Source organism: Mytilus trossulus, chromosome 12 (genome assembly GCF_036588685.1).
Source record: "Mytilus trossulus isolate FHL-02 chromosome 12, PNRI_Mtr1.1.1.hap1, whole genome shotgun sequence".
NCBI classification, from domain to species: Eukaryota; Metazoa; Mollusca; class Bivalvia; order Mytilida; family Mytilidae; genus Mytilus; species Mytilus trossulus.
This window is the reverse complement of record NC_086384.1, coordinates 3,656,814-3,684,063: the sequence shown is the minus strand read 5'-3', so window position 1 is coordinate 3,684,063 and position 27,250 is coordinate 3,656,814. Positions and strand designations below refer to the sequence as shown.

Sequence of the window (27,250 nt, the reverse complement as noted above, 5' to 3'; positions counted from 1 at the left end):
ATCCAAGTTTTAAAGAGACGCAGCTCCTTATATTAGGATTCCTGTTAGATTTTCAATAGATGTGTCTTTAACATGATCTATGATCAAAGAACTTGCAGATTTTTTTGAAGAAAGGGGATCGATAACTGCATTAAAACTGTTGCCCTGTTTATATTTATAGTATTGTTTCTTAGATATTAGAAACAGCTGTAATATTACAACTAGAGTGATCATTTTTTGTAGAAATTATTTTTTTGTATGAATTTCAATCAGGTTGTCTGTTTCATAAATAAATCAGATTATATTAAATCAAAAACTGTTAAACGTCTTTTTACTGTCATAGTTTTACTAGATCTACAGAGCTAGAATTGCAGGAAATGTTTATCATTCCATAGGATGTGATATCATAACTATTTTGTTTTTCAATTAATGTATACCATCTTAGTCACTATCAAAATAATTGTATTTTGTTTGTACAGGAAACAGAATTATGCTGAATAACTGGGAATCTGAGTGTTATGGTCTTATATTTTTTGCTTTGCTGCAAAAACGCTTATGGTCAGGTGCAACACAGTTGATTGAAACAGGACATGTTAGTAAATAAATAAAATAGATTCAATAAATAACAGCATTGACGAACATATAGTGTGTTATGAAATGTTTTCCTTTCACAATTTGACCTTCAGAATACGCCCGTAACATCTGCCAATCGACGAAACGCAATTAACAATAACTTATTTATCAGTGGTTCCGTCAAGTGCTGCATACAACTTCTTCCGAAACTCTTTACATTCAGATTGTCTGTAAACTACCTTTTTGTTGTTGGGATGAACACGTATATAGCCAAGTACACTCTGCATTTTTGTTAGATGTGTTTCTATTTGTTTCCATCTGATGAGTTAATATAAAAAGGAGATGTGATGTGATTTTCAATGAGACCACTCTTCATTAGAGATCAAACGCCAGAGAAATTAACAACTAAAGGTTATTTTACGGCCTACAACAATGAGCAAAGACAAAAACGCTTAGTCGGCTATAAAAGGTAATCATACCACGACTTCCTTTTATATACCTGCTCCAGATACTGGATAATTAATGAGTTTTGTGTTGGTAAACTGTTGGTTGTTTTTAAGTCGTTGTAACATTATTATCCCAATTGAACATGAAACGTCAAATATTTATCTGAAAGGAAGATGTATCAATTTTATTTTCAAACTGGAATTCGTTTTTATTTGTATAACAAATCGCAAAACCTTACTTAAATCACTTAGTGTTTTAAATCCTATATGCGGTTCTTATTTTCCTGTTTCAGTTGAAAATGTTTTAACAACACTCGTTTAAAAGGCAAATTCGAGATTTCAAACGTGCTGATTATCAGGCTCTTATAAACCAATTGATCATAAATGACTGGGATGATATAGTTTTTAATTGAAATAATGTTAATGAGTTTTATATGAACTTTGTCAAAACATTTGAAAATACTGTCAATGGATATTTACTTACCTAAACTATTACATCACGACCAACTGATAAACCATTCGTGAACAACTTAATTAAAAACCAGTTAAGACATCGTGCCAGAATTTGCCAAAAGGGAAAAAAATCAAGTAGTTCAAATCACTGGAACAAATTTTGATAAAATCGTTATAAATTTATAATTTTATTTATATGATGTTATATTTGTTATTCTCGTGGTGTATTGTCTGTTGCTTGGTCCGTTTCTGTGTGCTGTTGCGTTTCGGTGTTGTGTCGTTGTTCTCCTCTTATATTTAATGCGTTTCCCTCGGTTTTGGTTTGTTGCCCCGATTTTGTTTTTTGTCCATGGATTTATGAGTTTTGAACAGCGGTATACTACTGTTGCCTTTATTTAGTTAGACAAGCAAATGATGCCGATAAGAGCTAACTGACATCACAACTTTATGATAAAAAAAAATTTCCACCCTGGTAAATGGTGGTGCCTTGCAACTTTTATGTCTAATTTTACACAACAAAAACAGAGATTAAACCCCACTTGAGAACATGTTTATTCATTTATAAGACACAGATCATTAACAATAATTTGTTCATATATGTAATATTATTACAGAACCAGACATTTGAATATGAATAAACCAGTTGGACCTGATGGTATCAGTCCTAGAATTTTAAAATAGGTGGCTACATTTGTTTCTTAACCATTTTTTTCTCATTTAAACAGTGGGATATAGCAAATATTTATCCTATTTACAAAGGAAAAGGTACTGCTCATTCAGTTCTGGACCATCGTTCTATTTTCTGTTACTAGTTATGTTTGTAAGATTATGGAATGGGTTATTTTGAAACACAGGAGGGATCTCTTCTGTTATTCAGTTAATTGAAATATGGCTAGTGGGTTTGATCTAAGGTGGGGTTTTTTGTGATGTATCGAGATGTTTAGATAAAGTTTGGCATCAATGATCCGCTGTTATCCTGGATTGTCAGTTATCTCTTAGATCGAGAACAAAATGTTGTTGCAGAAGGCTTTTCAAAAATACAGGAATTGTCGGAAGAAAAGTATTGCCAATGATTTTCTCTATTCAATTTACATTTCTTTCTTTTATATACATGTGAATTGTGGAAATAGTTTTTACCTTAAAAAAAAACTTAAATTCAAATATCAAACTAAGCACTTAAAAGATGTTAATCCTGCTGATGCTAATGCAATGCGAAATCCGATGACATAGCACAGTGTACATGAGTTATATAAAGGATAGTTTTTGTTGTTTTTTACGGGACACTTGTATTTATGCTGACACAGCTGAACACACAACTGCATTGTTATCAGATTTTTCATGATACCAAAGATGGTAACAAAAAATCTTACGGTGAATGTTTGATAAATGTCAATAGAAAAGCAGCGATAACTGTGGATGAATGTTCGTGGTCAACTTGTTGACTGTTTTAGTTCACGTGAACAACGATTCCAAATGTTCGCATGTTTCGTATCAAAAGACTTGGTGCTGCAGGATATCTATTGCTGCCTATATTTATTGCTTCATTGTTGATATTGTTTAATAATTGTAGTGCCATTGTAACCATGGTTTCCCGCTCTATCTATGTCAGTTTGTTTATTTTAGTTTTTAATATTTTAATTAAGTTTAAGATGTTTCGTATTGAAAGAATTGGTGCTGCATGATATATATTGCTGCCTATATTTATTGCTTCAGTGTTGATATTGTTTAATAATTTTAATGCCATTGTAACAATGGTTTCCCGCTCTATCTATCATTGTCTATGTCAGTTTGTTTATTTTAGTTTTTAATATTTTAATTAAGTTTAAGATAAACGATGACTTTTTCAGATTGATATCCACCATATCCTATTCGGATGTGTCATATTAGACGACGAAATCAATAGCTGGAAAACAACTAAAGTCTTGAAGGAAAAACTGCAACGTTTGAAAAGGTATTCTAGAAAACATTTTGTTTTAAATGTTTTAACTCTTACGTAATATCTTGAAATTATATTCGCTTCTTGCATAGTTTATATTTATATTATTACGATTGAACTCCAAATTTTATTTTGAATAAGTCTTAATGTGTGATATGTATAAATGTTAAGGTCAGCCTTAAACGTTTATATGTGATTTAAAACTACTTTTTGAAGCATTCATAATACTGATTTGAACATGAACCTTGAAAACTAATGTTTATATGGTTTAAGCAATCGAACAAAGAGCAGTCTCCGAACTTGACTTGAAATCAATCTAGCGTCTGATATGGTTATATCTATAAATTTACTGCTTACAAATGTTTGATTTTTTTTAATGCTAAGGCTTTTCTACCTCAGGCATAGATTACCTTAGCTGTATTTGGCAAAAATTTAAGGAATTTGGGTTCTCAATGCTCTTGAACTTCGTAATTTATTTGGTCTTTTTAACTTTTTTGGATTCGAGCGTCGCTCATGTCACTGGTGAGTCTTTTATAGACGAAACGCGCGTCATGTATATATACTAAATTTAGTCCTGGTATCTATGATATGTTTATTTCAACCACTGGGTCGATGCCACTGCTGGTGGAGATTTATTTCCCAGAGGCTATCACAAGCCCAGTAGTCAGTACTTTTGATGCTGACATGAATTGTCATTGATATGGTTGTATTTATTTACTGTTTAAAATTTTTGGAATTTTTTAGAATACTAAGGCTTTTCTACCTCAGGCATAGATTACCTTAGCTGTATTTGGCAAAAATTTAAGGAATTTGGGTTCTCAATGCTCTTCAACATCGTAATTTATTTGGTCTTTTTAACTTTTTTGGGTTCGAGTGTAACTGATGAATCTTTTGTATACGAAACGCGTGTCTTGCGTATATACTCAATTTAGTCCTGGTATCTATAGAGTTTATCTGACAATATATGTGTTTATTGGTCATATTGACCATTACATATTATAATATTTAAATATATTTTAGTTAATTATTGGCGTATGTGCGTTCGTTATGAAATGAAGGCGTAACCAGTAAAGTGCGTCATACGCAAACAATTCATTAAGTCTTATTTTCATTCTTCAGCACGTCATAGCCATCTTATGATTACAGAAGAACTGAACTATTTGTGTATGTATTGATCTCAAGATCTTAATTTTCGCAATAAAGATTTATCTTATAAAAAGGAAAAAATTCATACACACTGTTGAATGCTCGCCTTTTTATTGGGTTTTTTTTGTATTTAGGTTTGCTAACATTGATACAATATCGTGTTCGTTTATTTGTCGAATAATTTTTTCAAGTGCCTTTACTGAGAGAGCAATTCGCATAACAAGCTGCATTGACGATGCTGATAAGAAAATAGAGAATACAGAAATTACAGCTATTGAAGGTATAAAAAAAGACAGCAAGGAGGACCAATCTATTTTAAAGAACACAGAAGAAGGAGAACAACAGCAAGGAGACAATGTTAATCATGCTGCAAGGCTGCTTTTAAATCATGGATATCTTAAAGACGCTATCATCACTAAAAACAATACTTACGTTGAATCTGACACAGTGAACAACATTTTAAATGAAATGTGGTATGGTACAGAAAAGATAAACAGACAGACGGTAAGTGAAAAAAGTGTTATGATATAGATTGATATTTATTGTTTTATATATGTGATTTCGAACTGTGTTTTCCAATCCAGGCGTGCTGACTACTGGGTGGGTGATAATTCTCGGAGAAGAAACACCATCAGCAACGGTATCAAACCAGTAGTTGTGATAGACTTTCTGAAGGTAATTTAGAATCACGTTTCGTTTACAAAAGAATTATAGACGATAGAATCAAAATCGCAAACAAAATCTAAATAAAGGTCGTAGTTCAAAAGCATTGACAACCCTCTTATATAGAAAAAAAATAAATGGGGAATTAAAAAAAATAATAATGTTTAAATTCAATTTATATCAAACATTTTTTTTCATTTTTCAGATTTTTAGCCTTATTGTCCTTGCTGCAGTCCACCTGTTTGTGTTGCCTTTGTTAATGATTAACATGGAGGCACGCCCTTTACGTTGGTAAGTATAATGTTGATCTAACCAGAGATTTTAAAACTCTTTTCTTTTTGAAACTACGCTATCGAAAAACAGTTGATTTATCTATTAAACACTTTCGAAATGCATTTGTTGTAACTATATGTCAGAGTTTGTTGTTATAACAGAGACTATTACATATCGCTTTCAGAGATGTATTTAAGAAATAATTTTCTTCAACTATATATTCAGAAAAACCGCTGAAATAATAATTTCTAATGTCAGAATAACCAGTTGTCAAATGTCTATGGAATTCATCTACCGCATGTATTTCAACATATTTCACTATGTCTAACCTTCCTTCATGAAATTGAGAATGGAAATGGGGAATGGAGACAACAAACCGATCATAAAACAGACAACAGCATAAGGTCATCAACAGGTCTTCAATGCAGCGAAAACTTCCCGCATCCCGAGGCGTCCTTCAGCTGCCTCCTAAACAAAAATATGAATACTTGTTCAGGGAAAATGAACGCCATACTAAACTCCAAATTGTACACAAGAAACTAAAATCTAAAAAAAAATACAAGACTAACAAATGCTAGAGGCTCCGTAATTGGGACAGGCGTAAAATACAGCGGGGTTTAACATGTTTTAGAGATCTCAACCCTCCCCTATACCTCTAGCCAATGCGGAAAAGTAAACGCATAACAAAACAACTAAATATGATTACTGAACCCGAATTAAGGATGATATATTAGTAGTAGATTATTAGTAGTAGATGATGATTCGTTCAATGCAGCTAAGTGGTTATGTCTGTTAATTAATGATTGTATATAATTTATATGGTTCAGTCTAATATTTCTAACCCAATTGAGAAGGAGGGGGAATTGTCTGTCTGTAAATGTATTCGTCTGTCTTATTTTACCAAATAAAGTACAAATATGAAATAGATAGACGTGGTATAATTGCCAATGAGACAACTGTCTATAAGATACTAAATGACACAGAATTTTACAACTATAGATAACAGAACGGCCTTCAACAATGAGCAACGCCCAATTCGTAAAACCACCTATTATTGGCCCCGAAATGGCAAATGTTAAACAATTCAAACGAGAAAGCTAATGGCCTAAATAAGAACAAAAAATGAAGGATAAAAAATGTTACATATCGATAAACAATAACCGCTGGATTACAGACTCCTTACTTGGGACAGGCACATACATACAGAATGTGGCGGGGAGAAACATGTTAGCAGGATCCAGACCCTCCTTCTAACCTGAGACAGTGGTGTTACAGGCAAACAAACAAAAAACGAACTATAAAAATCGGTTGAAAAAAGCTTAACCAATCAGAGGGAGTTGATTGAACCTATATTGCAAAAATGATCATGTTTTCACGTTGAGTTTTCACGTTCTGCATCTTAAAGTCAAAAAGTAAAACAGGTCATATGCTATCATAATATAATTTCAGGTTTTACAAGAAGTATAATTTGCCTTTCCTGAAAGTAATTATACACATGGTATGAACATTTATCAAATTTAAAGGTCTCCTTGTATCCTGTAACAGGAGATTGTTGATTGTTAAATAATTTAAAGATGCACGTGCACATTTGATTCTAATTATTCACTTATATATTCAAATCAGTCATAAGTCATACTTAAAATGTGTAGAGTATAAAATTAACCCACGAGAAACTGAATTTGATTTTAACTGCGTATCCATTATTATGTTGTTTACATGAAAAAATGAAGCGGTACGAAATCTAAAAATACAAATACCTTTTTGAGAGCACTTTAAATAGCAAACAAGATTGAAAAACGCAAACAATAATCTACAATATATATATAAGTCACCAAAAGAAAAAATGCAAGGCAATGTATTAGATATTAGATATACATAGTAAAATTGGATAAACCCTTCTTTTGTAAAGAATTGCCCATTACTCTTATTGTTAGCCAGAGTGTTATTTAATCATTTATTAAATAGGCAAATTATTTTATTTGAAATTTCGTTATTTCAAAAATTGTATTTACACTTAAAAAAATAAAGAAAACAAATTACGAAATAGATTAAAACTTAAAACGTTCAACTTAAACACAGTCAGTCTGAAGTTTTAAATGTCTTTGCAGATATTTGAAGGCTTAATTCTAATTTTCGTAATCAAGTGCGACCTTTTTTGTCATTTTCCACAAAATAAAATTTACTCTTGTGTTCGATAACGGTGTAATTCATTTTCCTTTTTGGTAAGATTCTTTGAATCATATGCATTTGCTATGAAAATGCATGTTTTCCATGGATAATTGAATAGTTTTTCCTATGTATTATGTCTCGTGTAAAGATAGTGACACGCTATTTGCGCGTTAAGACCCCTTAAAACAACTCTTTGAGGGCCTGTTGCAACGCAAAAGTTTTGTCCCTATTCAATATACCCTCATTTTCCAGTGACAGTCGAAATTTCACCGACCATCATCCCAAATGGCCTCTATTATAACAAGACCTACCTATTGTATTTATTTTAAACTTGTACTCGTCCTGAATATGCATGAATTATTTGCCACTGGATAATCAATCAAGCAATCATATTTATCATATCTAATAATAAAATGCAGTTTAATCTTTTGGATTGTTATTTGTGATGACTAGTTTATATATGTATATGTGTATACATGTATAACTTATCTTATTCTTTAAATATTCAAACAGCTTGGATTCTTAGTATTACTCCTTGCATATGCATACATGTTGCTGTTTGACTACAGTGATTATGGGATCACATATACAGACTGTTTCATCATAGTGTTGATTGCCAGTATTTTCGTGGATGAAATAAAGCAGGTATTTGTTAAAATATATTTCATTGGGGTTTTTTTTCGACAAAGAGAGTTTAATGTCAACAAACATATAAATAAAATTGAGAATGGAAATAGGGATTGTGTCAAAGAGACAACAACCCGACCAAATAAAAAAAACAACAGCAGAAGGTCACCAACAGGTCTTCAATGTAGCGAGAAATTCTCGCACCCGGAGGCGTCCTTTAGCTGGCCCATAAACAAATATATACTAGTCCAGTGATAATGAACGCCATACTAATTTCCAAATTGTACACAAGAACCTAAAATAAAAATAGTACTGGACTAACAAAGGCCAGAGGCTCCTGACTTGGGACAGGCGCAAAAATGCGGCGGGGTTAAACATGTTTGTGATATCTCAACCCCCCCCCCAAGATAAGTCCGAGTCTGATGTTAGAAGATGTAACCAAAGAAAATAAACAAAATGACAATAATACATAAATAACAACAGAATACTAGCAGTTAACTGACATGCCAGCTCCAGACTTCAATTAAACTGACTGAAAGATTATGATTTCATCATATGAACATCAGGCACAATCCTTCCCGTTAGGGGTTTATTATCATACCATCATAACATATATGAGAAGAACCAAACCCGTGCCATGCCAACAACTGTTTTGAGAATAAATGTGTTTAGTTCCGATGCAAAGATCTTATCAGTGACTCAATATTAACGCCAAAATATGCAATCTTTAATGACTTGACAACAGTGTCGTAATTATTTCCCTTCTTAATAAGTCTATTGAAAGGTTTTATAAGTTTCTGAGGTGAAAACTGACACCTTTGTGCTTTATAAAGAATATTTCCATGAAAAAATTAGATGTGAAATACCTGAACGTATTAGAAGTCTGCATGTTGAGCTATTTTTACGAATGATGTCTTACTACCGATGATGAAATTTAGTAAATGTTTTGACTAGTTTGTGATATCGAAAACCCTGGTGTAATAATTTTTCAGTAATACATAAATTTCTCTCGGTAAAATCTAAAACATTGTTACATACACGAGCGAATCGTACAAGTTGAGATATATAAACACCGTAAGATGGTGACAAGGGCACGTCGCCATCTAAAAATGGATAATTAACGATAGGAAATGAAACATTATCCTATGTATTGTTTAAAAAAATGTATTGTTAAAAAAAAACGGAAAAAAGGATCAACTAAACATATATTGGTATCACAAGGGTACATTTTTTTTTTTATCATAAAACACATTTATTTCTACATTATTTTATTTCTCTTTTCGTTTATCTTTTTATTGTGAATCTGCTTAAAATTTTCATAGATAATTCAAAATTTAAATTTGCAGATAAAGTGTTAATCAAAAAGTTATAATTTATTTGACCATATTAATTTGTAAAATTAGCCATGCACAATAAGATTGAATAATTAAAGTAATTACTGTCCAAGCTTGATGTTGCTTTTTTCTTTTGTTACACATATAATAAATTTTTGATTGCATATTTAACAAACCACAAAACAGTTCAATGTCCAAGACCTTGACCATTGAACTGTTTTGTGGTTTGTTAAATATTCAATTACAAATTGATTATTCATCTTCCAATTGCTTGAGTTCTTCAACTCAAATCATGATTAACATACATTATATCAAAACAATGTTTAATCAAAACTAAATGCTGTAACATACTATTAAATTTACCAATGCAAAAGATAATTAATGCGATGAACACTTTAGAATTTAATATGGCGAACACGAAAAATGTGGTTTATTCACAATAATTCACTGATAATATAAAAAGAAGATGTGGTATGATTGCCAATGAGACAACCCTGTTATCTCTACAGGGCTAGGTAATATGTTTAGACACTCACTTTCACAGTCTTTTACACTCAAAGAAAACGTCAATATGTGTAACGGTTCAAACCAAATTTACTGACCAGGTGCACATTTGGACAATTAATCCATCTTCAGTGATGAGCGATGCTTATTACCAGCATTTCAAATGACAAAATAAAAACGAGTAAATGATTGCCACATGGACGGAATACATTGCGTTCAATGGAATAAGATAAAACATGTGTATAAACAAGAGCAGAAATTAACCTCTAAAAGTTCCTGCTTCATCGTTGTGACATATCTGTTTCAGGTAATTATTGCTATTATAAGACAAAAATGGAAAAGCTATGCAAGTGATTGGTGGAATCGATTTGATTGGATGGTTATTATTGGATATACATCTGGAATGATACTGAGAACTGGTGAAGGATCCGGTTTCCGCATTACATCAAAATGTTTATTACTATTCGCATTTTCGCTGTTGTGCATAAGAGTTCTCAATTTTTGTTGCATGACATCGTTTCTAGGACCAAAATTGGTCATAATTCGAAAAATGGTATGTATGATTAACCTTATAAACAAACGTTATTCAATTAATGATATGAATAATCCATTATATTTATATGTTAAGGCTACCCTTTAATACAATAGCATTACAGTGTCCCTGTACCAAAAACTTCTGGGGCAAGTCAAATAACCTTCTAATGTGTGAATAAAGATTAATAAAAATAACCTTCTAATGTGTCATTACGACTGAGTAGGTGTGTTTGAATCCTTGCGCGACACACATCCAAATGAATATATAGATATAAGTGGATGTGGTACGAGTGTCAATTATAAAATTGAGGATGGAAATGGGGAATGTGTCAACAACCCGACCATAGAAAAAACAACAGCAGAAGGTCACCAACAAGTCTTCAATGTAGCGAGAAATTCCCGCACCCGGAGGTGTCCTTCAGCTGGCCCCTAAACAAATATTTACAGTGATAATGAACGCCATACTTATTTCCAAATTGTACACAAGAAACTAAAATTAAAATAATACAACACTCACAAAGGCCAGAGGTTCCTGACTTGGGACAAGCGCAAAAATGCGGCGGGGTTAAACATGTTTGTGAGAGCTCAACCCTCCCCTTTACCTCTAGCCAATGTAGAAAAGTAAACGCATAGCAAAACGCACATTAAAATTCAGTTCAAGAGAAGTCCGAGTCTGGTGTCAGAAAATGTAATGTGAGGCAATTTGGTATACAGGGTAGAAAAATCAAAAGACTACTCTCCATTCAAGTCACAATACATAAAAGTAAACCATTATAGGTCAAAATACGGTCTTCGACACAGAGCTTTGGCTCACACCGAATAGCAAACGATAAATTACTAGTAAGTGAAATCAACGGTCTAATCTATATGTAAAAGAAACAAGAAACGAGAAATACTTATGGATCACATCAACAAATGACAACTACTGAACATCAGATATGCCATTATTTTGCAATTTAATATTATGCAAGTAAACATGAATTCTGAACACATGCACTATAATTCCTCATTGTAGAAAAGCAATCATCCCTTATCTAGAATGCGATCATTTTCTGATTGTATCAATGTATCCTTAACTTAAATAATGTATTGCCAGATTTTTATAAACTTAATATCGTCTCACGACCTTAAACTATAAGTTCAGTTTGTTTTACAGTTCTGGAGTAAATATTATTTCTATTATTTTCGTGTATTTTAGTTTACAATTCATTAAAGACGTTCCATATCATGCATTTAAATCGTTAATATTTTGGATTGAAAATAGGGCAGTTTGGCTTTTTTCCGTTGTACGAAAAGTCATTGTATCAAGGATGCCATGAAAAACTGCGTTAACACGAGTTTGCTATAAAGTAAACGTGCGGGGTTTTTTTAACAAAAATAAAAGACGCGATATTTAAACGTTAATGTAGAGGTAAACGTGAAACCTGTGTACATTTAAAATCCACCGAAATTTTGAAAAAAATGTCGAGTAATGTGGTATTTTTATAGAATTCACGCGCGTGTGTGACTAAACCCCGCGTTTAATTTTTTCCTCCAGTTTACATGTAATGTTTGGTCTGTATCCCACTGGTAACCAAAAGCTAGAATAACAAATGTTTTCTTTATTAATTGTTTGATTTTGGTTTTTACTGTTTATTAAGGCATTGTATTCATTTCAGATTAAAGATACTGTTGCCTTTATGATTATCATGGCAGTCATAATGATATGGTACAGCGTGTCTTATTATGCACTTTTATATTCAAACTCGGAGTTCACATGGGAACAGATTGAACACATTTTATCGAACGGATATTGGGTTTTATTTGGAGAACTGAACTTAGATGGTGATACATGTAAGAAAAATATCAAAATCAAATAAATATCTTAATGATATCTTTTCACAGTACAGTGTGCAGTGAATAGTAAAGTGTGTAATTAGAAAATGTTGAAGGACACATTTGTAATTTCCATAGAATATAAGAAACCTTGTGACGTTCAGTAACTTTCTTTTTATATATTTATTAATCATTAGACGAAAATTACGAAAGATAGTAGACCTATAATTGTGTACGCTAGACGCTGAATTCGCCTACATAAAACTAATCAGTGACGAACGAATCAAATGATTGTAAGGCCGAATCAAATTTCTTCATTTCTATCATGCAATATATAAGTAAAACCTACGCAACTATAAGCGTTTCCAGTGTTGCATTTCTTGTTTTTGTTTTTGCTGTGTATCCCTCTTAATCGATTGTATATGAGAATCAAAAATTGTTAACCTAATGTAGCCTTAATATTGAATATTTGTCATTTGTAATAGCATAAATCACTTTTTTTCTTCGTTTAATACTACAATATATACAGTATTATGTACAGTATGATATAAAATGAAATCTGTTTTCTTTTTAAAAAGTTTTACGTTTAGGCAATGATATGATTGACTTTTATTGCTCACATGGTATAGGCTAGCATTTCTTTTCATCTGCATAAAATTGTTTACGCAACATTATTTTAGATGCATGTGCCAAAGATCTTGTTTTCTTGTAGGAGAGATGTTTTCAGCAGCTGGTTTGCGTTTGAATACATTCAATTGTGTATGTGTATACATATGGTCGAATGTTCATACTTTTCTATATATTATTGCAAAAAAATTAATTTATTAGTTTTTAATTCATGTCTGATAATTCCCATAGACATAGAGATGTTCAGCAGTTGAACGTGTACGTAAACGTGTTCGTGTGAAATACACATACAAGTACACGTAAACGAACCCGTTCATGTGTTATAAATGGTGCAGAATGTACCAATTAAAGGCAACAGTAGTATACCGCTGTTCAAAACTCATAAATCCATGGACAAAAAAAATCGGGGTATCAAACTAAAACCGAGGGAAACGCATTAAATATAAGAGGAGAACAACGACATCATACCGAAACGTAACACACACATAAACGGACCAAGCATCAGACAAAACACCACGAGAATAAAAAATATAACATGAAAACCAAATACATGAATTTGGGATAGACAAGTACCGTGCCACGTCTGATCTCAATATCTCAAAAATAAGAGAAAACACAAACGACTCAACGTTAAAATGCAACACACACATAAACGAACAATAATATAACAATGGCCATCTTCCTGACTTGGTACAGGATCCTTTTAAAGGATAATAAAAGTGGTGGGTTGAACCTGATTTTGTGGCATGCCAAACCTCGCACTTTAATGGCAAAGTCAAATATAACATTGAGATGACAAAACAATACCACAGGACTACAACACAAACAAATAGGAGAACACCTTAGACAAAGAAAAACATGATTAATAGATAACAAAAAGCATCAGGTTTAAAATTCAATACGCCAAAAACGCGCCCTGTCCACACAAAAATCAACAGTGACGCCCAGATATAAAAGATCGAAAGTGAAAAAAGTACAAAGTTGTACAGCACTGAAGATCAAAAGTTGAAAAGGTTTCGCCAAATACGGCATTGTTTTATGCCCGGGATAAGAACATTCTTATTACTAATATATAGAACAATACATGCTATTGCAAACAGTTAATTTTATCAAATGTATATGAAAGAGTTAACATAAAGAAACTGAGATATTAACAATACATGTTTATCCAGTTTAACAGAAATTTTGATTGGGCACGATTATCGAATTGGAAAATATCATACATTGGCACGATTGGCCAATTTTCGTCTGCTAGCTGTAATGGATGAGGAAATAGAGGGCGCGTTATTGCTTCTATCATGATATAAGGACAATTCAAATTCAGGAGACAATTTTAATTTTGAAGAATTATTTGCAGAGGCTTGCAAGAAATTGTTCCGTTTGAAAAAGATGGCATTCCAAATTTATGTTTAGCTTTGGGTATCCCCGATTCTTTTGTATGTGACAACCGAACGATAGATTAACTTTTCCTAGTCGCCTTTCAGATTCACCCTCAACTTGTTTTTAAAGTCAGGAGTATTACAAATGTTATCCATAATGGCATTCGTTAGTTGTAATTAAGCTTTTGATTAAGTCATTTGCTTAGGGGCTTTGCGTTTAGAATTTACTCGAAGTTTAGTATTTTTGTAATTTTAAAATACTTTTCACAAGATAGATATATAACGTGACGGTACCCAAATTGCACCTATTGTGGCAGTTTTTTTACCTACGTTTTTTTATGATCAAGAAAAAATGTCCATACTGTGTTTATTTTTGTAGCCCTATCCTTCTTTATTGTAAAGGTACACCCGTTTCATTTTTAATCCATCATTGAGTTATAAAAAAATGGGTTTGAATCAACCTCCAAACTATCTATGATTCTGTAATGAGGAGTACCCAAATTGCATCCATGCTTAAATTCACATCGTTAAAAGTCTAATAATCGAACTTCTGTTTAATTTCTTCAAATATTTCGAACAATTAAATATTAGTCCATGCTTACTCTTCATATTTTACGAAATGGATACTTATAATATATTGAATTTGCTAATTTTAAAAAGATGACGTTTTGATGACGTCGCATGGTGACGTTTTCGTACATTTTACTTTTTCAGTAAACAGCCATCTGTTGATAAATACTGTGAACGTTTTGAGTATATCTAAATATGTTTACCTATTTTGAAATACGTACATAGTATCAAATCATTAAAAAACAAATTTTTTAGTCTCTAGAAAATCTTGTAAGATTTCCGTTGCTATTTTTTTCTGAATAGGTGCAATTTGGGTACGCGGTGCAATTTTGGGTACCCTTACGTTAGACATGAGTTATCACTGCTGAGTTTACTTTTTAAACAAAATTGTATTTGCATTTAAAGACCAGGGGGTAATTGATTTCTTTTAAAACTTGAGACACAGTGGATTTTGTTTTCACTACTTCTGATGAATTTGTTAAGAATATCTTTTTGTCTTCAAATTAATGCAAATATCTTAAATAATAATGAAAATAGTGGATGATGAATGTTCCCCGTTATACTTGAGCTGTGTGGTGTCACTGGTGTGTTTAAGTTTTAACGCATTTTTATAATATGAGAATCCCTAGAGAATATATATAGTTGATACGCAGGCTTGTTTTTAGATACAATAATTTCAATAATTAGAAGTTTATTCAAGTTTGCTAAATATCTTGGTATATTTTTCAATAAGAGATTTTAAGTAAAATCACAGAAATACTGAACTCCGGGGAATTTCAGAAAAGAAAGTCCATAATCAAATGACAAAATCGAAAGCTAAAACACATCAAACGATTGGATTACAACTGTCATATTCCGGACTTGGTACAGACATTTTCATATGTACAAAATGGGGGACTAAACCTGGTTTTGAAGTTAGCTAAACCTTTCTCTTGAATGACTGTCTTACAAAATTCCTTTATATTGACAACAATGCGTGAATAAAACAATCACACATAATGAAAACGATAAATTAGGGCAAAGAAGAATATAGGAATAAAAAGTATGTATATAAATGTATAGAAAATTTATATTTTTAAAAATTAATTAGAAAAATCGAGACAATGAACTAAATTATACTGAAAGACATGTGATTACGGATGACATCTCAAGGCCGTATCGTTCAAATACCATCATGTTTGCATTCAATGTGAAGCCATGAGCCCGAGTTTGAATCCAATAGAGCATGTTTAGTCATCTTACTTGTTGTCTACAAGCATTCGAAACCTACATCAGGCACGTGATGGTTTCACACGGTCCTAAACTTTGAACCGTTGATTACGTGAAGTGACTTATTTTATACCACCTTATCAGGCATTTGATCTCATATGGTCAATACTTTTAGTGATCATGTTTAAGAGTAATTACTGGATTTTTAATTGCGTGATATCTTATTCATTAGATTATAATTTCTATTAATATTAAGTATGTTTTCTTAATGATAATGTTCTAACAGTCTACGTTTGTATGTTTGTGCTTATTTGGTTTGTTATCTAATGACAATATAAAAAGAAGATGTGGTATGATTGCCAATGAGACAACTATCCACAAAAATCCAAAATGACACAAACATTAACAACTATAGGTCACCGTGCGGCCTTCAACAATGAGTAAAGTCCATACCGCATAGTCAGCTATAAAAGGCCCCGATAAGACAATGTAAAACAATTCAAACGAGAAAACTAACGGCCTTATTTAAGTAAAAAAATGAACGAAAAACAAATATGTAACACATAAACAAACGACAACCACTGAATGACAGGCTCCTGACTTGGGACAGGCACATACATAAATAATGTGGCGGGGTAAAACATATTATCGGGGTCCCAACCCTCCCCCTTACCTGGGATAGTGGTAGAACAGTACAACATAAGAATATTCGTTTAATTTGTCATTTAAAAAAACAACTCGGGTTTATGTGTATATGCGATATGTATTGATAGTAAAGTAATAAGAAAATTATATGATGAAAAGTAATGATGTCGTTTATTAATACTTTGCAATATTCTTAAGTTCATGAAGTTTATCAACACTAGTATTCATTAATGTTTTCTTCGAAAATCATACACTCTTTTATTTTAGTAACTGAACCGGACTGCACATTTAACAGGACATTATATGAGAGTGGTGTTTTACAGCGGTGTCCTGACCAATTTGGTTTATACCTAACGCCTTACTTAAAAGCCTTCTATGGATTGATTGCAGTAGTTTTACTATTAAATCTACTTATAGCAATATATAGGTAAAAAAATATAATATGAACTACACAATGAAAAATAATAGACCTACATCGAACTCACTCGGGACATTTTCTGACAAAAAGATAATTACCAGTATTTTAAATTCTATTTCAAAAGGACATGGCAAAGTATTGTATTTTAACTTTGTACTTGTTTGACTTTATAAATATTTTAATATGAGCGTCAAATATGAGTCTTAATTGGCTAGTGATACCCTCGGAGAAACAAATCTCGACCACCAGTGGCATCGACCCAGTGGTTGTAAATAAACTCATCATAGATACCAGGATCAAATTTTCATATTTACGCCAGATTCGCGTTTCATCTACAAAAGACTCATCAGTGACGCTCAAATCAAACATGGTTAAAAGGCAAAATAAGGTACGAAGTGGACGAGCATTTAGGATCACAATTTCCTTAAAGTCTTGCCAAATACAGCGAAGGTAATCTATTCCTAAAGTAGAATAGTCGTAGTATTTCAAAATTACTAAATGTTGTTAACAGTCAATTTATAGTTATAAACACATCAATGATAAATCAAGTCAACACGAAAACGATTTTTAAACAAAATAAACTGCTTTAGTTTAACAAGATAAATTTGTTAAATTTGAATTTTGATTTGATTGTAGTGACACATATGCAGACGTACAGAAGAATTCAAAGTTTTATTGGTCGGAGATGCAGATGTGTTTCCTTGAAGAATATAGTATCAAAACGGTTTTTCCTGTACACCTCCAGTTACTTGCTCTACCTGGAATAATTGTCGCGATAATTGCGGCTTTCATGTTCTACCTGCGTACTTCGAACACGAATGATATAAAAAAGACAAAGTTAAACCATCACCCAATGTGTGTGAGAGGTATGTTCTAAACTATACATATTGCAAAAATGAAATATAATAATTCAATAACATATTTGTAAAACAGTTTAAAGGCCACTGCTAACCTTTTCATTTAGAATTGATGATTTGAAAGAAAACAAAAACAAAGGAATTAAATGATTTAATGATCACATCAGATGCAAAATGGTTTTTCAATTTATTATACACTATTTTCTAAGATACAATCATGCTTCTAAATCGATTGGGAAACCCAAAGTCAAGAATTTCTTTTGGGCCTAATAAAATTAGATTGTATGATATTGAAACTATTTCTGTTGTACGAAGTACATTTTTATTTAAGCAAATCGTACAAATATCTTCTTCGTTTCACAAGAATCATTTTGCAAAGACAATAAGTATTCAGAATGATAAGTAAATGAGTTTTGAAGGTGTTTCAACAAATAATTTGACACTAGTGCAATGTTATGGAATAAGAAGGCCGTTAACTAAAATAAAAAGAAGTTATCTGAAATGTGTTGTAGGGTGACGTCATTTATTGTTAATTGTACTGTACATTGTTTTACTGTATACTTACACAGTGCTCACTAACACATACATACATGCGTATTGTTCTGCATTTACTTTTCTACATCGGTTAGGGGTATAGGGGGAGGGTTGAGATCTCACAAACATGTTTAACCCCGCCGCATTTTTGCGTCTGTCCCAAGTCAGGAGCCTCTGGCCTTTGTTAGTCTTGTATTATTTTTATTTTAGTTTCTTATGTACAATTTGGAAATAAGTATGGCGTTCATTATCACTGGACTAGTATATATTTGTTTAGGGGCCAGCTGAAGGACGCCTCCGGGTGCGGGAATTTCTCGCTACATTGAAGACCTGTTGGTAACCTTCTGCTGTTGTTTTTTTATTTGGTCGGGTTGTTGTCTCTTTGACACATTAATCCCCATTTCCATTCTCAATTTTATTGGATACACAGTCAGAGTATATAATGCTAAACAACTAAAATTTGACTACTTTGACAAGCCTTGTCAAAACGTCAAATGGTGAGCAGTTTGCTTTCAATTTCACCATTACAGTTAAAGAGTATGCAGTATACATCAAAAATATGTGATTTGGATACGAAATTCCCAGTTTTGGTAGGTTATAACAAACTCTTCGTAGCCGGCAATGCATATTATTTATTTCTAAGAGGAATTTTACATTTTAAATTGGGAAAAAAATCAAAAGATGCAATTGTTTTCTGTGACGTCAGAATTTTTGTGGTTCATATCTGTACATGAAGAATACATATATTTGATATCTTAATTGCCAAAATATAAATACTTTCAGTTTTTCTGTATGATACAAATTATGATTTGAGGCTAGAATCAACCGAATTTGCAGAGGAGGAAGGTGCACAAGAAGCCAGGGGGTATATTTCAAATTTAAGAAATCATTGCATAAGGATAGCTTAGTACACAGTTATATCATTATTGCGATATCACATGCGTGATGTGACTTTTATTATATACCTGAATTAACTACCATCCTAAAATGTTCATATTTGAAAATCTTTGTTTATTTGGTGTAATACAATTGGATTACTCATATGTTTAAAACAAACTTGTAGGGAGATTCTATTTGCATTCATAACCGGCGATATAGATTCGGTGATATACAGAATAATGCATAGATCATTTCATTAAAAAAAAAAATTAACGAACTGTTCAAAAACCAGTACATACTATTATCAATAATAACAAACTTACAAGCTTTATCGTTCAGAGCCAAAACTTGTCATTTAATTTTAAAAAGACTTCAATCGAAATTATTAACGCTTTTCTTCTTTTCTCCTTTTTTTTTTTGGTTTTCGACACTCCCTGTTTGCATTCACGATCAGTGAAATAACAGTAGATGCATTAATAAAATTTAAAGATCGAAGAACAAAATGAAATCTGTAAAACCATTAACAGTTGATTCTAGAAAAACAACAATAAGTAAAATAATTACAATACATGATTATAATGAAATGGGGATATCTGATCTCATACTAATTTAAACCTGTATGGCAGATCTTCATCGTCCTGTTATATTAATATTAATCATTTTTGATCTAGTCTTTCTTTTCGTAAACGTCATATAGAGTGAATATATTAAACCAACTTTTTTTTTATCTTTTCAGAAATATAGACATCGACAATTTTGATGAGAATACGGTAAACATGTTACTGCAATATTATTTTATAATTTTGATTGTTGTCAACACACCTGTCAAAGTGTCGTCACGTTCTTAAAATATAAATAAAACTCTGCTTAATTTTTACACCTATAATCAAATCCAGACCCGGAAGATTTGGGTAGTTTTTAAAATAGAATTTTAGTATTTTACTTTTTGTGTATTCATAGACGATATAAGCCAGGAATGCTCAATATGCTTAAGTTGTTAATAAATTGTCATGCTGAGTGGGATTCGTGGATATTTGCAAAAATCTTTCGTTTGGCCCTACTAGATAGTTTAAACATATTAATTCATAGTTGAATGAGACACACTTTGTTACAACTTATATCATTATCTTTCAATTTTGTGGGTGCGAGTGCTGCCTTGTAGCGGTATTAGTCTACTCTCTTTCGAAATCTACAAGGGTGTCTTATACGTGCAAGAACTATAGCTTTCTCTTAACACGGGTCAGCCATTTAGTGTTCTCATCCGACGGACTATCGTCGTTTCTTAAGACCATTGTCGAGAATGGTGTCGAGGGAGAGCCTTGAATTCGGTTATTTAAAATAAGGAAAAGTACAGCACAATGTAAATATAATTGATTAATTTATACAATAGGGATTTTGATATTTTATTTAGACAGAGTAATGAACAATTCAAACAGTGTACCTGTTAATGTACCACTGAATACCAAGGCACAATATTCAGAAAAAATATAAGAAAGTGCCAGTTACCTATATATAATGGGTTGGGTTTTTTTTTGGGGGTGGGGGGTGGGGGCTGGTTTAAAGAAAATTTTAAGTTGTAACAAAAATTCAGATTATTGATATACATTTAAAGAGAAAAACATTTTGAATTAAGCCAAAATCTTCCATTGAACTCTGAATTTCTGACATGCAATTGGTAATTATAAATGTTAATATATATAACATTTATAATTCTTGTTTTAATTTGTTTTGGAACAGAATGAAATCTTCATTTCTGTTGGGCATATATTTTTTTCAGAACATTATATTTTTCAGAAAATTTATGTGCTATTTATATGTGCTGATTATTTAAGCATATCATTATCTTAGCTGTATTTACCAAAAACCTTGGGAATTTTTGGATTTCAATCATCTTCAATTACATTATTTATTTTACCTATTCACTTTTTTTATTCGGACGTCAATGATAAGTTTTTTGTAGAAGAAACCTTCAACTGGGGTACAAAATTTTATGTCTGGTATCTTTGCTCATTTTATTTTGACAATTAATGTCTCTTCGGTGATGCTCGACACCGAAATGTTTGAAATTCAAAATATTAAACAGGCGTTTTATAGTTGGTTTTAAGGAGCTCACCAGTGCTCCTGTTTTGTCTGTAAATATATGCTGACTTTAAATAAAATGTACTTATTTACTTACTTAGCAAATACCAGTTCCGTTTGGAGACCAGGTCATTTTGACATTTTTGATTTGATATGATTCTAATATTTTTCAGATCAAAACAAAATCTCAAAGAAAATAACTGAAATTCAAGTCTACAATTTTATTATTGATGTTTTATTTTACATATATTTCAGAATTCTTAATGATGACATCCGTTTACACAGAGTTGTTACAAATTAAGAAACAGACTATTTTTTGTGCTTTATTATTGTTTGAAAAATGCTTTTTGACTTGTGTATCCCGAATGACAAACTTATGCCATTCGATGTTTGCCAACAAATATTTGGAAATATAACACATTTATGCAGGCTACTTGTTGTTCATATTGGCATATATTTTGTATCGCTTTAGGCGAAATTTATTATAAGTTGATCAATATCTTAATTTAGAATACACATATCATGAGTTTAACAACTGAACGAGGAACTTAAAAAATAAATGTTAATTCAAGTAACTGATACATGCCTTATTTTGGAGGATAATTAGATTATATTTTGTATTAAGTTTTAAATACCATTTGATATTCAATGTATGGAACTTAAAATCATGACCAATGGTCAGCAGCATATCGAAACATCTAATATAGCATGTTTTATTTTTTATGAAGGTACATGTCTTTTTTTACTATTTGGGTTTGTTTGTTTTTTGCTTTAATCTTTATTTGTTTGCTGTGATTTTTATCAAATTCTATTCTTGATTTTATTTTTTGTCTTTTTTTGTTTGTTAATGAGTATTTGTATCTTATTTCAGTAGGTGTACTAATAATATGCATATATCAATGTAACCCTCGCTTTATGATGGTTTTTTTTCTTGCACAAATTCTGTGACTGTTTATCGATAGTGTAAACACATATAACTTTCTATTTTGCGATATATTGTGTTGTTCGACTTGATAAAATATACATTTATCATCTACCATTATATTGCTGATTGCAAAAAGTGGGTTCATTGAGTTGGGTTTTTTTTGTCCTTTAGATGTCGAGTTTGTTTCAGGAAAAATAAAATCCAATACCGCAGAGAACGATTGCCTTGTAACTTCCAATTTTATGTACTTCAGAATTGGTGAACCATAACAGCTATGGTAGCATATTCTCCTTGTCTTTGTCTGTAATTATTTGATGTTTCGGCACGTCATTCTTACCAACTTTTGAATATTTGTTAGTTATTGACGAATAAGCCAAATGAGGACTTAATGTTTGCTTTTCGTCTGTCTGTATGTTCGGGTTTTTTCGCATTAGTTCCAATCATACTTGATCCCATTTATAAAGTAATCGATATATATTAATATCATAACACTTTACAGATCAAAGTTGGGTTTCTTTATGGTTTGATGATTGGTGTAAAATAAATCTTCCTTGCACACCTTGTCAAAAACTTGCTTAATCTCAATATCATAAATATTATGAATTTGAAGCGGTCTGATAACAACGAGATCTAAGTTTAAGTTTACCTTATACATATTACCAACTTGGTTCCTACTTTCTTGTTTTTTATCGATAATATTACTTAAGTAAATTTTTAGGCATAGAATTATGAAAATAAGCGTTTTTTCCTGGATTTACCGTTTCAATGAATGCTCGACGCATTACATTTGAATTTGAATCTGAAAATTCATACTTAGTTTATCCAAATTACATTAAAATACAAAAACAATGATTTTTTTTTTTCGAATTGCGTGTTGGCATGATTGATCCATCTGTAATGTGGGACACTGACTATACAATGTCGTATGGCAAATACTATTGAAGTGTTTAAACATTTAACCTTTACGAAAGATAGAAACTTTTTAAGTCGGATATTGTAAAATGGAAAGGTTATTTCAAATATATGTATATAATTCAATTGTCTATGGTCGCTGTTTTATTAAATCAATTTACTATGTTTTAATCCTATATATCATATAAATGTTGGATTGGAATCATGATTGCAATTTATTTCAAAATGTAATTATCTTAGAACAAATCAGTTTTTTTTATTAGAAGTATACAATTTTCAGAAAATTGTCTCTCTCACTTTAGGAAATTTGAATTCGTCTAACCATGGCTTGATGTTAGGTTATTAGGGTGGTACCTAACACTACAGGAAGATAACTCTGTAAAGTCAGCTTAACGTTTTAAGTACGTTGTGTTGTAAAAGGAATATTAAGCTTATCAATGATCAAAATTGGTGTTTGTCAAACTGCTATATAACCAGTGTAATTTTTCTGACAAAACGGTTGGTTCAAAATTTTTGATTTTTTTATATTTTTGTTAAAGGGTCAAAGTAAATACTTTTTTATGAAAATTAAACGAGCCAAATTAATTTCAGTGAAAGCGTTGGGTACCACCTTAATTTCTAATTTTCCTTTGATATCGGACAAAAGTTATCAACTGTGCACTATTATGAAAACAAAATTTAACAAAGACTACAACTGATATGAAGTATAAAAAATTCTCAATACACTAAATGTTTGCCTATTTAACTAAACCTATGTATTGAATAAGAACCTTAATAAGTCAAACGACACAAAGTTTTATATTAGAAAAAAGGTGGATAGGATGGTTGTGAAATATAAAATAAGAAAGCGACCATTTGATATTTGTTAGGTTTATTAATATGCTTCACTGGTTTGTTTATTTTTGACAATATATCCATGATATGTATCATATAGTTTTATAGTAATAGAGATTATAACACAATGTTGAATTGACTGCTGTACTCCTTGTTTTTAACATTTATACCTATTATGTCTGTTTTTTATGTTCACACATTGTTGTCAAAATAATGGAATTTAATAGCTTTATTAAATCAGCATTTTGCCACAAGTTTCTACACCTGCGCGGGACGTTTGCTCTTTTTCATTGGTCATTCGCGCTTTTTATTTTGGACACTTGCGTCTCAAATAATAGGACATTTTGCGCTTTTGCAATATTTGGTTAATATGACTATCTTCTCCTTTTATCTGGGCTTGGGACCGTCAGGTTTGACCTTAAACAGCTAAAATCATATTTTTCTTAATGATTAAAATTTGAAAAATATTGTTTCAGAGCACATTTCATAGCACATTGATATGTACTTAACAGTTAACATTATAAGGACAAAAAAGCATGTGTAGTCATCACAGGCCAGTTCAGCTTCATAACAGAAGCCCAAGGAGTTGATGATGGCAGTGTTTAACGACCTTGACTTGATTAACCGCTAACCACGACGATGTGTTGTTGGTAGATAAATCATTGCCTCTGTAGTAGATGACTGCAATGGTACAGTTTACATTTGTAAAACCACGGTATACATAGCCCTCGGGCGTCTGGGCAGCATATGTAACTCACCAATCTACAATGGGTTTCAGAGCGTCGCTGACGCGGGTTCACTGTAAGGGACGTCTCAAACTTACTAGTTTGTCGTTGAACCATCTGAGCAGCGTAACATGTTGTAGCCAACGGGTAATCAGGAGCTGATCCAGCACGTCATTTCAGCGGTAAGGACTGAGACGTGACTGAATGATAATGATAATCTATTCTGACTGGTATTTCGCCCACATTTCAAATAAATAATCAAGTTTCTCTTTCTCAATTCTAGACCGGGGTGCCTGTTCATCAATGTAACGAATCTTAAAGTAGTTCACCGACTGTTGTTGAATGATACTCTCCAAAAAGTTTTTTTTTAAAGTAACGCAGGATGGGTCGAGTAGAACTGTTCATCATAGTGGGCATGGAAGGATTCTGGACCATTTGTCGTACTAATGACAAATATAAATTAAATGTATTACTTTTTGTCAAAATACAGGTAGTCGACTATAACTTGAAAAGCGCAAATGTCCGGTCAAATTAATTCGGGTGAGTCAAAATGTCTATAGTATTTGAAGCGCAAGTGTCCTATCGTTTTACATGTTAAAAAAAGCGCAAACGTCCGGTGCCCTACTACACCAGGTTATGCCTGTACTAGTGCAAGAATATGACAGATGTTTTCCCTTCATTAATGTGTTTGAGCTTTTGTTTTTGAGATTTCCTTGGATTTTGATATTTTTGATGTTTTACTTTGTACAGATATATCATTTTTATTGATATTTATAATCGTATATTTTTAGTATCCGTTATTACCAATACCTATTCTTTTATTTGGATTTAAATATCATTCTTTCGGTATCATCGTGGAAGTATGTTTTTTTCAAACATAAAATGTGAAATAAATTAAAAATTATTACAAATAAAATTTTAAAAAAAAAAAGGTCATCGGTTCATAATCGGATTTAGATGAAGAGCAAAATTCTTCTTGGTAGTTGAAAAATATTTGTGTACGTTTTGTTCTTTTTAAATTAACATCTATTATATCAGTAAATATCTAGTTTATTATAGTGACTTTTTAACATGTATCAATAAATGTAACACAACAAAAAAGTGTGTGTAGTCAATGTTTCATTCGATCATTGGTCCATTGGACATATACATCACGTATTTGACGTTTATGCAGTTTTAAGGAGGAAATTTTGATACAGTATTGCTCAATTAATTCAAGATCAAACATAGACGTAACAATGCCCTTCCCCTCCCCAAAAACAAATTTAAAGATGACTTGTCGATTCCTTAGTATTCCCGTTTTCTACTGCCAAATACAGAGACATAAGATATTCTATGTGCGGGTTATTTCGGGTTCGGGACAGCCAGAACTATAACAAACTGTGGTGAAAAACAATGGAATCATGGATGTAAAAAGATAGTCGAAAGATATCAGACGAACATTCAAACTCATAGGTCGAAAATAAACTGTCAACACCATGGCTTAAAACCCCAATGGACCAATAGCCAAACAAACGTTTAAAACACAACATAGCAAACTAAAGACATGAGCAACAGGAACCCCACCAAAACAGTGGTGTAACACTACAGTACAAAATAACAACCTACTATATAACAAATCAGTTGAACTCATCAGATCGATACAAAGCAGGAAAACATCAAACCTAAATACAGGCCGGACGTGACAGGGTATTTACACATTCCTCGCAAAAACAAAGCGTGAGAGTACCCAAAGTTACTGACAGCTAGTTCAAATTTTAAATTCAACTAATAAAAATATCGTGTATCTAAGACACTGTGTGTCTTTATCAAATAAATTCCCTTCAACAGGACTAACGCTTAACTTGTCTACCATTCATTGGTTATATTAGAAAATCGTTGTGGCAAACTGATCGTGCATATATAAAGACTTTTTTCAAAATTTTTGGAGTACACTGGCGTCAATGTCGTGCTGTAGGTGCGAGTTACAGTATGTGATGCTGTAGGTCAATTCCAAAATACGAATATTGAAAAACAAACAGATACTACTATTATTGACATCATCTTGTAAACTGTACAGTGTAAACTACGTAATACATCATTATACGGGACCAAGAAGAATATCCGGCTTAAAAAAAAACAATTTCAGTTCCCAAATTATTTTTTTTTAATTCTTAGGTTTTTTTTTAAGTCACGCAGAGTGGCAAAGGTGGCTGGTCGGATTTA

At 31.9% G+C, this 27,250-nt stretch overlaps 1 protein-coding gene across 1 annotated transcript; it reads left to right on the top strand.

The window, feature by feature from the left end:
* Nucleotides 1–468: 468 nt before the first annotated feature.
* Nucleotides 469–26,102, top strand: LOC134692971 (transient receptor potential cation channel subfamily M member 2-like). Its single transcript, XM_063553640.1, has 13 exons — nucleotides 469–571; nucleotides 3,299–3,402; nucleotides 4,725–5,037; nucleotides 5,402–5,487; nucleotides 6,919–6,967; nucleotides 8,152–8,283; nucleotides 10,411–10,656; nucleotides 12,296–12,470; nucleotides 17,150–17,309; nucleotides 17,937–18,166; nucleotides 19,475–19,556; nucleotides 20,307–20,340; nucleotides 21,905–26,102. Exons 1-13 carry the CDS (start codon nucleotides 470–472, stop codon nucleotides 21,911–21,913), a joined length of 1,722 nt encoding a protein of 573 aa, XP_063409710.1. The 5' UTR covers nucleotide 469; the 3' UTR covers nucleotides 21,914–26,102.
* Nucleotides 26,103–27,250: the final 1,148 nt, after the last annotated feature.